This window comes from Psilocybe cubensis, chromosome 1 (assembly GCF_017499595.1).
Source record: "Psilocybe cubensis strain MGC-MH-2018 chromosome 1, whole genome shotgun sequence".
In the NCBI taxonomy this organism is placed as follows: domain Eukaryota; kingdom Fungi; phylum Basidiomycota; class Agaricomycetes; order Agaricales; family Agrocybaceae; genus Psilocybe; species Psilocybe cubensis.
Genome location: NC_062999.1, coordinates 3,599,005 through 3,611,053, shown reverse-complemented (window position 1 = coordinate 3,611,053; position 12,049 = coordinate 3,599,005). Strand labels below are relative to the sequence as shown.

The window sequence follows — 12,049 nt, the reverse complement described above, 5'->3', positions numbered from 1 at the left end:
TGGTTCGGGACAAAAGACGCGTTACCAACAAAAAAAATATGTATGGTGTGGCGCGCCCTCCATCGTCCAGCGCCACATCGTGACTTGGTGCGGCAACACGCAATGCGATGCAATTCTTTGCGAAAACTGTAGAACCAAACCAAAAAAAAAATTCTAAACCACTTCAGCCCGACTACCGACATCCCCAGCAAAAATGAACATCAAATTTGACATACTATAGCACAAAGGTCTCATAACTAATAAAACAAAAAGAAAACGGCTACATAAAGTACTTGAACCTTTATAAGACAGCAGAAACGAGGCCATTCATGGAGCATATCATATCATCAAAAAAAAAAAATACGAGGACAAAAGGAAAAGCCAGCACAAACAAGAAAGAAGACGTCGCTTTCATGCGGAATCGTAAGTGCATGTGGGAGCCGGGAGGTGAGGATGGGACGGGGGATTCACAAATACACCACGTACAGTATACTGGAAAAACAACGGAGCACACAAAAAAAGATACACGAGTTTGTTTTTCCAGTGAAAAATCGCAAAGCGACAAGAACAGCGAAGCAAGAAAAACAAAGACGAACCCCAAGCAAGTCGAAAAGCGTTGGTCTATGTGTGAAGTTCTAGGTATCATGCGCATACGCCTGAGGTTCCCGGTTCAACCTCGATCCCAGCGAACGCATAACAGGTGATTCTTCAAGGTACGAACCAATCCCAGGGCTCGGGCCTGCCGCGTACTGGCTCCTTGACCTGCCATGCCCAGGGCCGCTCGAAGAAGGCGGAGGCGAATGCAGCGTCCGCCGCTGGAAAGTCGGTACCGACGAAGCAGAGGAAGAATACACATGCCCCCTTCTCACAGGCGACTCGTCATAGCTCTGTCGCGCGTAATAATCTTGACCGTGCGCACCACTGCCAGACGAGGGGTAGTTCGAATGCGAAGTGCCATCCGAAAGCGGGGTCCGACTGCTGCTGCTATTGCCATTGTTGTAACCCTGACCAAACCCGTTGCCCGAGCCTCTCTGCGATCCACGCGTCGGACTCTGGAAAATGGCGCGCGCAGGCCACGCGCTCTTCGGTGTCGTAAATGGCGCATTGAACTTGATACCTCTCGAAGGAGTCGACGTCGGGTCGAACGGCGAGTCGTCTGAATTCATATACCCGCCATACGGACTGCTATAAATCCTCACCGACGCCGCAGAGTGCTGCGGCGTCGACGGACCAGGCCTCGACGACTCCAACCACGACGAATGCCCATCCGACAACCCACCGCCATCGCGTCCATACTGCCTCGGCGGCGTCCTCGGCGTCTTCATCGCAGCCCAACTCGGCGAATCATGCGGCCCAGGCTGAAAAAACGGCGTGTCCGAGGAACGACGAAACGTGTGCTCCTCGTCAGTCGGCACAAACGTCGGCTCGCCCGTCGCAACTTCAGGCTCCGTCGACGGCGAGCGGCTGCGCGACACACACCTTCTGCAGAACCACGGGTCCTCCTCCTTGCCCAGCTCCGCGATGCTACGGATACCGATGCACTCGAGGTGGTACCACATCTGGCACGCGTCGCACTGCACCAGCTCGCGCCCGTCGTCGCGCCCATTGCAAATACACACCACCTCATCATCATCCTCATCATCCATCTCACGCTGCTTCCGCTGCTGCCTATACACGAGCGCACGCACACTCCGCTTCGCCAAGAGCGCGGCACGCGCGTCGGCGGGGTCGGTCGGGTAGCGCGCAATCATCTCATCTTTACGCGTCGGGTGCGGGTACGCGGTCAGCGGGACCATCTTCCCGCGCCCAGGACGCGCTACACCATCATGGTCCCCGTCCACTCCAAGCGCACCCTCCTGCTCGTCCTCCTCATCCGAATCACCATCCAAAAACCGCTCAATCCAATGCAACCGCTCCTCCTCCTCCGCCTTGGCCATCTCCAGCCTCTCCTCCGTCCTCAACCTCCACGGGAACTCACTATCCGGCCAGTTGGGCTTATCCACCTGGCTCAGCACGTCCCCAGCAGACGCAGCCGCGTCGCCCGCATCAAGTTTCTTATTCGCCGCCGCCAACTCGGCCGCCTTCTTCTTCCTACGACTCGGCGTCTTCTTCTTCCCGCCGGTGGCATGCACCACTGGCTCAGGGCTGCCAGGCGTGACGTGCTCTTCAGCCGACCCGTCGATGATCACGCGCCCTTTGCCTTCGAGCTCGACGGCGCATAGTTTGGAGTTACCCTGGGTAGGCTCGGCGCGGAAAGCAGCCAGACGTTTACGCTTCTTCAGCTCTTTCTCAGATGGAGGAGCCTCCTGTGCCTCTTCGAGAATCGCCACGATCGACGTTGACGATCCCGCAACGGCGGAGGGAGGGAGGGATATAGGCTGTGGCTGGCGCACCCAATCGGCAGTCCGCTATGAATTGAACGAACCATGTCAGCAAGCCACGAAGTAGGAAGAAAGAGAGAGAGAGTAATGAAAACATTCAATTCATGCCACCACCCAAAGAGAAAAATGCCAACGTCAAAAAAAAGTGCAAGCAAACATACATATCGGCCATATCCACCCGCCATCAGACTCTCCTCAAAGCTCTCCTCCGAAGTTTCCTGGAACAGCTTCAGTCGGCGTCCTTTATGCGGTGACTCCATAATGCCAACAGGCAAGACGCGCTCAGACGCGCCGTCATCTTCCAACAAATACATAGGGTCCGCTTCCGCGAGAGTGCGCTTGGACCGCTTAAGATACTCTGGGCGGTACTTTTCCGCCTGTTGGATGTGCGCAAGCCTGTCAGCTATAATCGACTGCCGGATCCTCTCCATCTCTCCCCCGGCGGTGACTGTAGGTGCCGTCGTTGTCGTAGGGTTGGGGTTCGGGTTGGGCGCGACACCAAGCACAGGAGAAATAGGAGGAGGCGTAGACGCCGCAGACGTCGACGTCGCCGCCTGCAAGGACGACTGCGACGATGCGAATACGTCATCTACATGTACGGGGAGGGACGACGACGAGGACGACGGGGGCACAGTCCCCCTCGACGCCTTGTCCTTCTCCCCAATGGACAATTTCGCCATGAACGGCGAGGAGAGCGCGGACGAATGTGCAGGCGGTGGGTCCAGCGGGGGAGAGGACGGCGTGGCCATTTGCATATTAGATGTAGAGTGGTTAATAGATTTGCGAGAAGCAGCCTCCTTTGACCTGGAGTGGAAAAGGTCAATTGATCATATTGAGACGAGCGAGCGAGCGAGAAATACGCACGTATTCTGCTTTGGGGTTGTAAAATCAGTCGAGGTAGATGGTATACTACCCCCTCAAAATCAGCACAAGACCACCAATATCAACACATCAAAAACCTACAAGTATCGCGGCGTAGTAGTAGTAGAGCTGCTATTTTCAGCAGGAGATATATGTGAGAAATGCGGACTGCAAAGCACCCAAACATCAGCATCCCTCCACACACAAAGAGAGAGAGGGAAAGAGACAAAAGCACGCAAAAGTCACTCACCTCGATTCCGGGGTAGCGCATTGTTGCAAAGCAGCAGAAGAGCCGTACTGCGCGCGCAGAGGGTGCCCACCATCGTCCACCGCCGAGCTACGAAGGATACATAAATGCATGTTCAGGACAAGCGCTAACATTCATAAAGCACTCAAAAAAAAAGGAAAGGCAAACGCACAAGGCTCTGTTCCCTTGTCGCCTGTTCTGAAAGGCGGTTGAGGATGTAGCGTTCAAGCTGGTGCGATTCTGTGAGCAAGAGAAAGAGAAGGGAGGGGGGAGGGATAAGAAGTGTGGCGCACCCGTTGGCGATAGGCGACTCTGGGGAGTGTGGCCGGTCATATCCGTACCGCGGATCGCTGGTGGGACTAACGAGCGGCGTTCAGTAAGCCCACAAGCAAACAAGGTAACGACGTACCTCTGCGGCGTCGGGAGATGGGAGTACTGTTTCGCAGAGAAGGCGGGGAGGAGGCCTTCAGAAATGGAATGGTCCTCGCTGTATTCGCAACCAAGAAAAAAAGAGGGTTCATGAGCCACTGCACGAGATGGAGAGTCAGCGATACTAACGGGGTCGGGGTGGTGTTTTCGTTGTGCGTAGACATCGTGTCCAGCTATCTGGAGCGACAAAGGGGAGTATATGTAACGATATTTCGTGTCGGGGGTGTTGTGTTCGTTATTTCCCAAGGGGCAAAAGCAGCCTGAGAATCTGATAAATGGTTATGTATCGCGGAAAGAGTGCAGTGGGATTGTCGTTAATCGGGAGGGGGGCGTATGTGTGTGTATGTGGAGGTGTATCGCAGAAAATGAGGAGAAAGGAAAGAAGGTAGTGGCGAAAAAAGAGAAAGAGCGAGAGTGAGACTGATTAGCCATGTTCATTCCAATGTTCATTTGCTGACATAATCCCCTAATTACCCTTTCCACTTTGAGCACTTGCGCATCTTCACTCAACCCTTACCTTATCCACCATGTCAGAACGCAAAGGTACGTCGTCCCTCCTCCTCTCCTCCTCAACGACTCCAACTGATAACGGTCCATGCAGTACTCAACAAATACTTCCCACCGGACTTTGACCCCGAGCTCATCTCGCGGCGCAAGCACCCCAAAAACTCGCAACAAGTAGTGCGCCTAATGGCGCCCTTCTCCATGCGGTGCAACACCTGCGGGGAATACATCTACAAAGGCAAAAAGTTCAACGCGCGCAAGGAGACCGTCGAGGGCGAAGACTACCTCGGCATCAAAATCTTCCGCTTCTACATCAAATGCACGCTGTGTTCCGCAGAGATCACGTTCAAGACCGACCCGCGCAACACCGACTACACCGCTGAGCACGGCGCCTCGCGCAACTTTGAGCCGTGGCGCGATGAAAAGGCCGAGGAGGAGGACCGCCTCGCGAAGCTAGAGGAGGAGGAGAACAATCCCATGAAGGTGCTCGAGAACAAGACGATCGACTCGAAGCGCGAGATGGACATTCTCGATGCGCTGCAGGACATCCGCGCGCGGAATGCGCGGAACGAGCGCGTCGGTGCGTCGGACGACTTGCTCTCGCGGCTGGCGATGCGCGAGGTGGAGGATGAGGAGGATAAGGAGAAGAAGAGGCTGGAGGAGGAGGATGAAAAGTTGGTTGAGCAGGTGTTTTCAAAGGTGCCGGCGTCGGGGTCGACGACGGTGACGGTGAAGCGGAAAGCAGACGACTACGAGCCGCCGGCACATACCCTCCTCTCGGACTCGGCGCGTTCGCTCATCGCCTCTACAGCAACACTACAGGCAGCAAAGAAGCAGAAAACCAACGCCAAAAACTCACTAGGGATCAAAGTGTTGAAGAAGCCTGCCAAAGCCAAGCCGACATGAGAGTCGATTCATTGTATTCATCTGCACCTCTTCATTACGAAAAAGGGTATGTACACTACTGTACCTCTGTTATACATAAATAAGCACAGCAGGATGTTCGTTTGTCGGGGGGATATATATTAATTAGTCATTGTCTCGTCTCTGTTACAGTAAGTACAGTCCTCAACATACACACACTCTTATCCATCCTCAAGCCAATCAAGAAACCACAAATAATAAATCCACCATGGAAAAAGAACTCATCTACGCGAGCGAGAGCTCCTGGCCGGTCTGACGCTGCTACCGTGCATCGTCTCGAATTTCTCTTTGATGCGGGAGTACCCTTCGCGGTCTACTTTGTGCAGATAGTATGTGCCTCCATTGTTGCCCCATGAAACGCTTCCCGAGTGGTATGGGCGCTCTTTAACATCGAATATAGCGCTGATGTCGTCAACCTGTTTGTGGATCAATAAAGAAAGAGGAAAAGAAAGGGTTTTGACGCACGTTACGTTTCGTCAACCGCGCATTTATCGAGCTGACAAAGGGCGCTAAGGAAATAACCGTCGCGCCCTCTTTAAGATCTAAAAACTTGGGCCGCAGAGCCTCATTTACTAAACAAGTATAAATCCTCAATCAACTTGCAAGAAAATATAAACTCACAACTAGTCTCGAAAACCTTGTTATCCACCAAAACGACGTCGGCCTTTGCAATCAACTCGTCCACACGCTTGCTCTCCAACATATTCCCTTCTTCCAATTCCATCTCGCCAACAACCACCCCCCACATCCTACACCGCACCTTCATCTGATCGACCACATCCCTCGCAACCCTCGCGGGGTGTGGCATGAGCTCAATCCCATAACTCGTACACCCCGTCTGCAAACTAGCCTGGACAACGACATTGCCCACACCGCTGCCCAGATCCAAAAACAGCGAATCTTCTTTGAGCTCTGTAATCCTAATCATCTCTTGTGCAAGGGACGGCATAAGCTCGCCATACACTGTGCTGGAAAAGGCCTCGTAGTGCTTTAAACTCGGGACGTTCGGACCTACGGTCCGCTGGTAGTTTTCCTCGATGATGCGCATGAGGACGGGCTCGGGCAGGCCAGTTTGCGTCCACCCTTCGACGGTCTGCATAAGGGCATTGCGGGGCGCGGGGGCGTAGGGATCGGTGATTGAGAGGGCAGGGTACTTGAGGGCTTGCAAGGCAGAGTTGACGCGTTTCATGGCCATGAGGAAGAGAGGACCATCTTGGAGGTGGATTGCGCGCTGAACGGCGCGCAAAAGTGGGAGACGGTCTGCTGCGGAGGAGACGGAAGAAGATAGAGAAGTAAGGGACGAGCTGGAGGTGGAAAGGGAGCTTAGGCTGGAACTAGAGGAAGAGCTCGCGTTTGACCGGGGCGGAGAAGGGGACGGAGACGGGGACGGGGGAGGGGATACGGCCTCGGTTAGTGTGTCAGTAGGGATAGGGCCGAATGTGGCCTGGTGTTCCTTGGGAACGTAACCTGAGAGAGAGAGACAATGAAAACCATGTGTGAAAAGGATGGAAAGGGACACGGACATTCTACAATGGTGTACAAGGTCCTTTCAAGGTCCATGATGGGGTTGTAATGATCTTTGTCCTTTGGAGCGAGGAGTATGAATCTAGTATAAAATATAAGCAATGTGGGGAAAAGAGGGGCATGTACTCGGGTGATCGAGTGGCACTGAAACATGGCACACGGCAGGGGAAAAAAAAGAAGATACCTTTCTGCAGCAAACGAGTTGGGATACTCGAGTTCGACGACAGGATAGTTGGTAGGATGTGGCTCGAAAGACTTGTCATTGGGGTCATTTGGATTCTTGAAATCTGGAGTACCGGGTGAGGTCTCATCTGACGGAAAAAAAGAAAAGCGACATACAAGACTTGTATTTTTTCATGAGGCGCTTTACGACGGCCTCTGAGCTGAGATGATGATCTCCTGGGTCACCGTTCTCGTCGGTTATCCAGCGGCGCTCGCGGACGGGGTTGGGGAGGGGGTCGAGGGTTGGAGGGAAGAGAGAGGTTGAGCGGGAGCGACTGCTGCAGTAGAGAGGCTCTGGAGAGGGTGGCGCGGTCTCATTGCGACTGGTAGCACGCGAGCTTGCCTTTGAGGACGCGGCCTTTGGTTTCTTCTTTGGCTTTTGCTTCGCAGCTGGGGCTGCAGACGTGGTGCGGAGACGCTTTACAGGGCGCGGGGGCTCCGAGGGGCCAGGAGCGGGGGGCGCAGCGGCAGGGAGAGACTTGCGCTTCTTCTGGGGACTTGGAGAGGCAGAGAGGGAGGAGGAGACGGGTGACTGGGAAGAGTGGGTAGACGTGGCACTGCTGCTGCGGGGAGGAGGAGGATTGCGGGGAAGGCGCGTAGAGAGAGGGGCAGACACGAGAGGCTTTGAGGAGGAGATCATCTTGCAGAGAACACAACCATTCACCGCAATTTCTGCTGCTACCGTGGCTGTGCTCTTCTCATGATCATGCCTCTCTCTTCTAGGTCGCCCACGAACAGTCACGCACACATGGACTGTGACCATGTTCTTCAGGTCTCTTTCCACTCGGACACGCCATCTCGACCCAGACATCCTCCGCCAGCGTGCCAGTAAGTTTCTAGCTATCAACTCTCCCCAGGCTAACATTTTTCAGTTAAGCGCAACGAGGTCGGCGTACAGCTGCTCTCTCCCAGTCTACATCGCCAGGTCTTTAAAAATGTCACCTTTCCCCCTCCTCCCAAAGAACACATCCGTATATCTCGCGAGCATCTCCTCGCACACGGCCTCGACCCAACAAAGACCGCTGCTCTCCCAGAAACATCCTTCAATCTGCCCCCGCTCCAGGGCAATAACATCTCAGAGCATTTTCACCGCATCGGCGCACACGCTGCCCAGCCATGGCTCGCCCTCTCCCAGCGCTTCGCAGCTGCACAGCTGCCTCCAAAGCCAGACGACTGGCACATCCAGAGCGGCTGGACAAAGTATTACTACCTCCCCGATGGATCCAGCTACTCTGAGCACGTCCCATATCCCATCCACGACGGCGTACCAGAGTCCCAGCTCGATTTCGACGTAGAGACCATGCCCAAGTACCACCCATACGCCGTCATGGCCTGCGCCGCCTCACCGAACGCATGGTACGCCTGGATCTCCCCCTGGCTTCTCGGCGAAACAGACGACCCCGCCCAGCTCATTCCCCTCGGAGCAGGTTCCAAAACACCCCAGATCATCGTCGGCCACAACGTCTCCTACGACCGCATCCGCATTCTCGACGAGTACGACGCCCGCGGCACCGCTACCCGCTTCGTCGATACCATGTCCCTCCACATCGCCGTCCACGGTATATCCGCCCACCAGCGCCCCGCATGGATGAAGTACCGCAAGGCTCGCGACGAGGAAGAGGAGCGCCATGCCGAAAGCGTGCAGGCTGTCGTCGGTCTCATCGCAGAGGTCCGCGAGCGCGAAACCCTCGAGCAGGATCCAGACAAACAGGCAGACCTCCGCCGTCTCATCGCAGACATGGAAGAAAGCCTCGTCCAACTCCGCCAAAAATCCTCATCTCCACCCCTACCCAACAACGACACGCCCTCAGACGACGTCCCCGACGCAGAGGAAGACGAGTCCTCCCAGGCTAAAAAATGGGAAGACATCACCTCTGCCAACTCCCTCGCGGACGTCGCAAAGCTGCACTGCGGCATCGTGCTCGACAAGGCCGCCCGCAACGACCTCATGGAGCTCGAGCCCTCCCAGATCCGCGAAAATATCACCGATTATCTCGATTACTGCGCGAGCGACGTCGCTGTCACCCACGCCGTGTTCGCTGTGACACTACCCGCCTTTCTGCGCGCGTGCCCGCACCCCGTCTCGTTTGCCGGAATTCTCACCATGGGCTCCTCATTCCTGCCCGTTGACGAGAACTGGGAAACGTACCTCAAGAACGCAGAGGGCATATGCAAGGATATGGAAGACAAGGTCCAAAACAAGCTCAAGGCGCTCGCGGAAGAGGCAAAAAGTCTAATGGACCGAGGCGAAGAGGAGACCTGGAAAAATGACCCGTGGTTGTCACAGCTGGACTGGACCCCAAAAGTCGCAGGCAAATCGCGCGGCATATATCCCCCGGAAGATGTTCGTACTTCTCTCAAAATTCTGCACGCTTTATACTGACTGCCACATAGTTCAAGGAATACCCAGACGAACCTGATCCAGCGTTGTACAACCGCGACGCGCACGCGCCGAAATGGTACCTCCGCCTCCTGGCCGACCCGCTCGCCGCACTGAAAACAGACCCCACCACCCTCCCGATGCTGCTCAAACTCTCTTTTACCGGCCATCCTGTCCGGTTCTCAGAGGACGAAGGCTGGCATTACCTGCTCGACGACGACGAAATCAAACCCATCCTGCTCCGCGCTACCCAAAAATCTAAAACAAAATCAATCCTCGTCAAAGCAGCCGCCAAACTATTTGATTCAGGACAGTTGACATCAACCGATGCGGATCTTGCAAAGGCACTGTGCGAGGCTATCGACGACGAAGACGATATCCACCACCGGATCACCTCACTCGCCAACTCTCTCGTGTCCACTCCCCCAGAAACGCGCGAGACCGACCCATGGCTCTCCCAGCTCGACTGGACAATCCTCCCCAAACAATACACCAACGACGGCACCCTCATCGCCCCTTCGAAGCGCAGCAAACTCCCCAAACCCAAACCCCTCAAACCCCCACCCGTCATCTGGCCCAAATGGTACTGGGAGGCCAAAAAACCGAGAAAGGACATGGCGCCCGGCACACTCGAGGTGACCGTGCGCAACCGCATCGCGCCGATCCTCCTCCGCCTCTCGTGGAGCGGCTACCCGCTCTTCCACTCGCGCGAGCACGGGTGGACGTTCCGTGTGCCCGGCGCGGACGGGTTCAAGACGCGCTATGCGCCGATGTCGTTCTACGCCCCGGAGGACGAGGCGCTGCAGCAGGCCGCGCTGACGAAGGGGTATCTGTTCTACAAGCTCCCGCACAAGGACGGCGATGCGGCGAATGTGGCGAATCCACTTGGCAAGACGTTCCTCAAGTACGCTGTGAACGGGACGCTGAGGAGTCCCGGCGACGAGGCGAAGGAGGCGCTCGATCTGAACGCGATGTGCAGCTACTGGATCTCGGCGCGCGATCGCGTCATGAACCAGCTCGTCATCTGGCAGCAGCCCCAGCAGTGCACGTTGGGGCTGCCGCAACCGAGCGAGCCGGGGGGGAAGTACGGCATCATTCTCCCGCAGATGACGACGATGGGCACCGTCACGCGGCGCGCGATCGAGAAGACGTGGTTGACGGCGAGCAACGCGAAGAAGACGCGGGTCGGGAGCGAGCTCAAGGCGATGGTGCGCGCGCCGCGCGGGTACGCGATCGTCGGCGCCGACGTGGACAGCGAGGAGCTCTGGATCGCGAGCTGCATGGGCGACGCGCAGTTTGGGTTCCACGGCGCGAGCGCGATTGGGTGGATGACGCTCGAGGGCACCAAGGCCGCCGGCACGGACTTGCACTCCAAGACCGCGAGCATCCTCGGGATCTCGCGCGACCAGGCCAAGGTGTTCAACTACTCGCGCATCTACGGCGCGGGCATGCGGCATGCGATGCTCCTCCTGCTCCAGTCGAACGCGAGCATGCTGCCGGAGGAGGCGCAGAAGCTCGCGGACAACCTGTACGCGTCGACCAAAGGAAAGAACACGCACCGCACGGACATCTTTGACCGCAAATTCTGGTTCGGGGGCACGGAGAGCTACCTGTTCAACAAGCTCGAGGAGATCGCGACGTCGGACAAGCCGCAGACGCCCGCGCTCGGGTGCGGCGTCACGTACGCGCTGTCAAAGGAGTACCTCCCCGAGGGCTTCGGCACGGACTACATGCCCTCGCGCATCAACTGGGCCGTGCAGTCCTCCGGCGTCGACTACCTCCACCTGCTCATCGTGTCCATGGACCACCTCATCGCGAAATACGGCATCAACGCGCGGTACATGCTCTCCGTGCACGACGAGCTGCGCTACCTCGTCGCCGAAGAGGACAGGTACCGCGCGGCGCTGGCGATGCAGATCGCGAACCTGTGGACCCGCGCGCTGTTCGCGTACAAGTTGGGCATGGACGATCTCCCGCAGGGCGTTGCGTTCTTCTCCGCGGTCGACGTTGACCATGTGTTGAGGAAGGAGGTGGACATGCCGTGTGTGACGCCTTCGCAGCCCGTCCCGATCCCGCCAGGCGAGAGCTTGGACATCGTCAAGGTCCTCGAAAAGACCAACGGCGGCTCGCTGATGAAGGACGGGGCGCCGATGCCAGACGAGCGCGGGAAGCCGTTCGAGGGCACATTGGAGGGATACCAGGAGACGAACTGCCTCAGGCACCGCGCGAGCAGCCCCGCGTTCCTCAAGGCCCAGGCGACAAAAGATTTCGGCGAAGTCAAAGGCCTCGCGCAGCAAGCTACCGGGAAACGCTTCGAGGGCGGCAACCAGCGCGCGTTCAAGCAGCGCCCTAAAACGCCGCGTCGAAAGCCGCGTCCTATCGGCAACGGCGAAGGATTCGACTGGTCAGAAGAAGTAGAACGTGTTCTTGCATCATGATAATCTCACATTCTAATCCTTACACTAACTCCATCCCTCCCCTAACAAACTGTAAATTATTCTCGCATTACTTATCTTGTGTACCTGTAGACCACACTTATTGCTCTTTGTAGTTGTAGGCACTTTTAATCACTATGGAACTTGGTATGAATTACTCGTG

The 12,049-nt window shown here is 56.3% G+C and overlaps 4 protein-coding genes across 4 annotated transcripts; 2 read left to right on the top strand and 2 right to left on the bottom strand.

Moving 5' to 3' along the window:
* Positions 1–614: 614 nt before the first annotated feature.
* On the bottom strand, positions 615–3,989 carry JR316_0001250 (Transcription initiation factor TFIID subunit 3; the record flags this gene model as incomplete). Its single annotated transcript, XM_047887060.1, has 6 exons — positions 615–2,387; positions 2,522–3,164; positions 3,472–3,595; positions 3,637–3,708; positions 3,762–3,827; positions 3,878–3,989. 6 exons carry the CDS (start codon positions 3,987–3,989, stop codon positions 615–617), a joined length of 2,790 nt encoding a protein of 929 aa, XP_047754806.1.
* A 435-nt stretch (positions 3,990–4,424) lies between these two features.
* JR316_0001249 (protein CWC16) lies at positions 4,425–5,307 on the top strand (the record flags this gene model as incomplete). The annotated part of the gene is made up of 2 exons (XM_047887059.1): positions 4,425–4,440; positions 4,499–5,307. 2 exons carry the CDS (start codon positions 4,425–4,427, stop codon positions 5,305–5,307), a joined length of 825 nt encoding a protein of 274 aa, XP_047754805.1.
* Positions 5,308–5,546: 239 nt separating this feature from the next.
* On the bottom strand, positions 5,547–7,711 carry JR316_0001248 (Histone-lysine N-methyltransferase, H3 lysine-79 specific; the record flags this gene model as incomplete). The annotated part of the gene is made up of 7 exons (XM_047887058.1): positions 5,547–5,741; positions 5,791–5,897; positions 5,947–6,629; positions 6,684–6,792; positions 6,849–6,931; positions 7,034–7,136; positions 7,189–7,711. 7 exons carry the CDS (start codon positions 7,709–7,711, stop codon positions 5,547–5,549), a joined length of 1,803 nt encoding a protein of 600 aa, XP_047754804.1.
* Positions 7,712–7,832: 121 nt separating this feature from the next.
* JR316_0001247 (DNA polymerase gamma, mitochondrial) lies at positions 7,833–11,889 on the top strand (the record flags this gene model as incomplete). The annotated part of the gene is made up of 3 exons (XM_047887057.1): positions 7,833–7,899; positions 7,944–9,415; positions 9,466–11,889. 3 exons carry the CDS (start codon positions 7,833–7,835, stop codon positions 11,887–11,889), a joined length of 3,963 nt encoding a protein of 1,320 aa, XP_047754803.1.
* Positions 11,890–12,049: the final 160 nt, after the last annotated feature.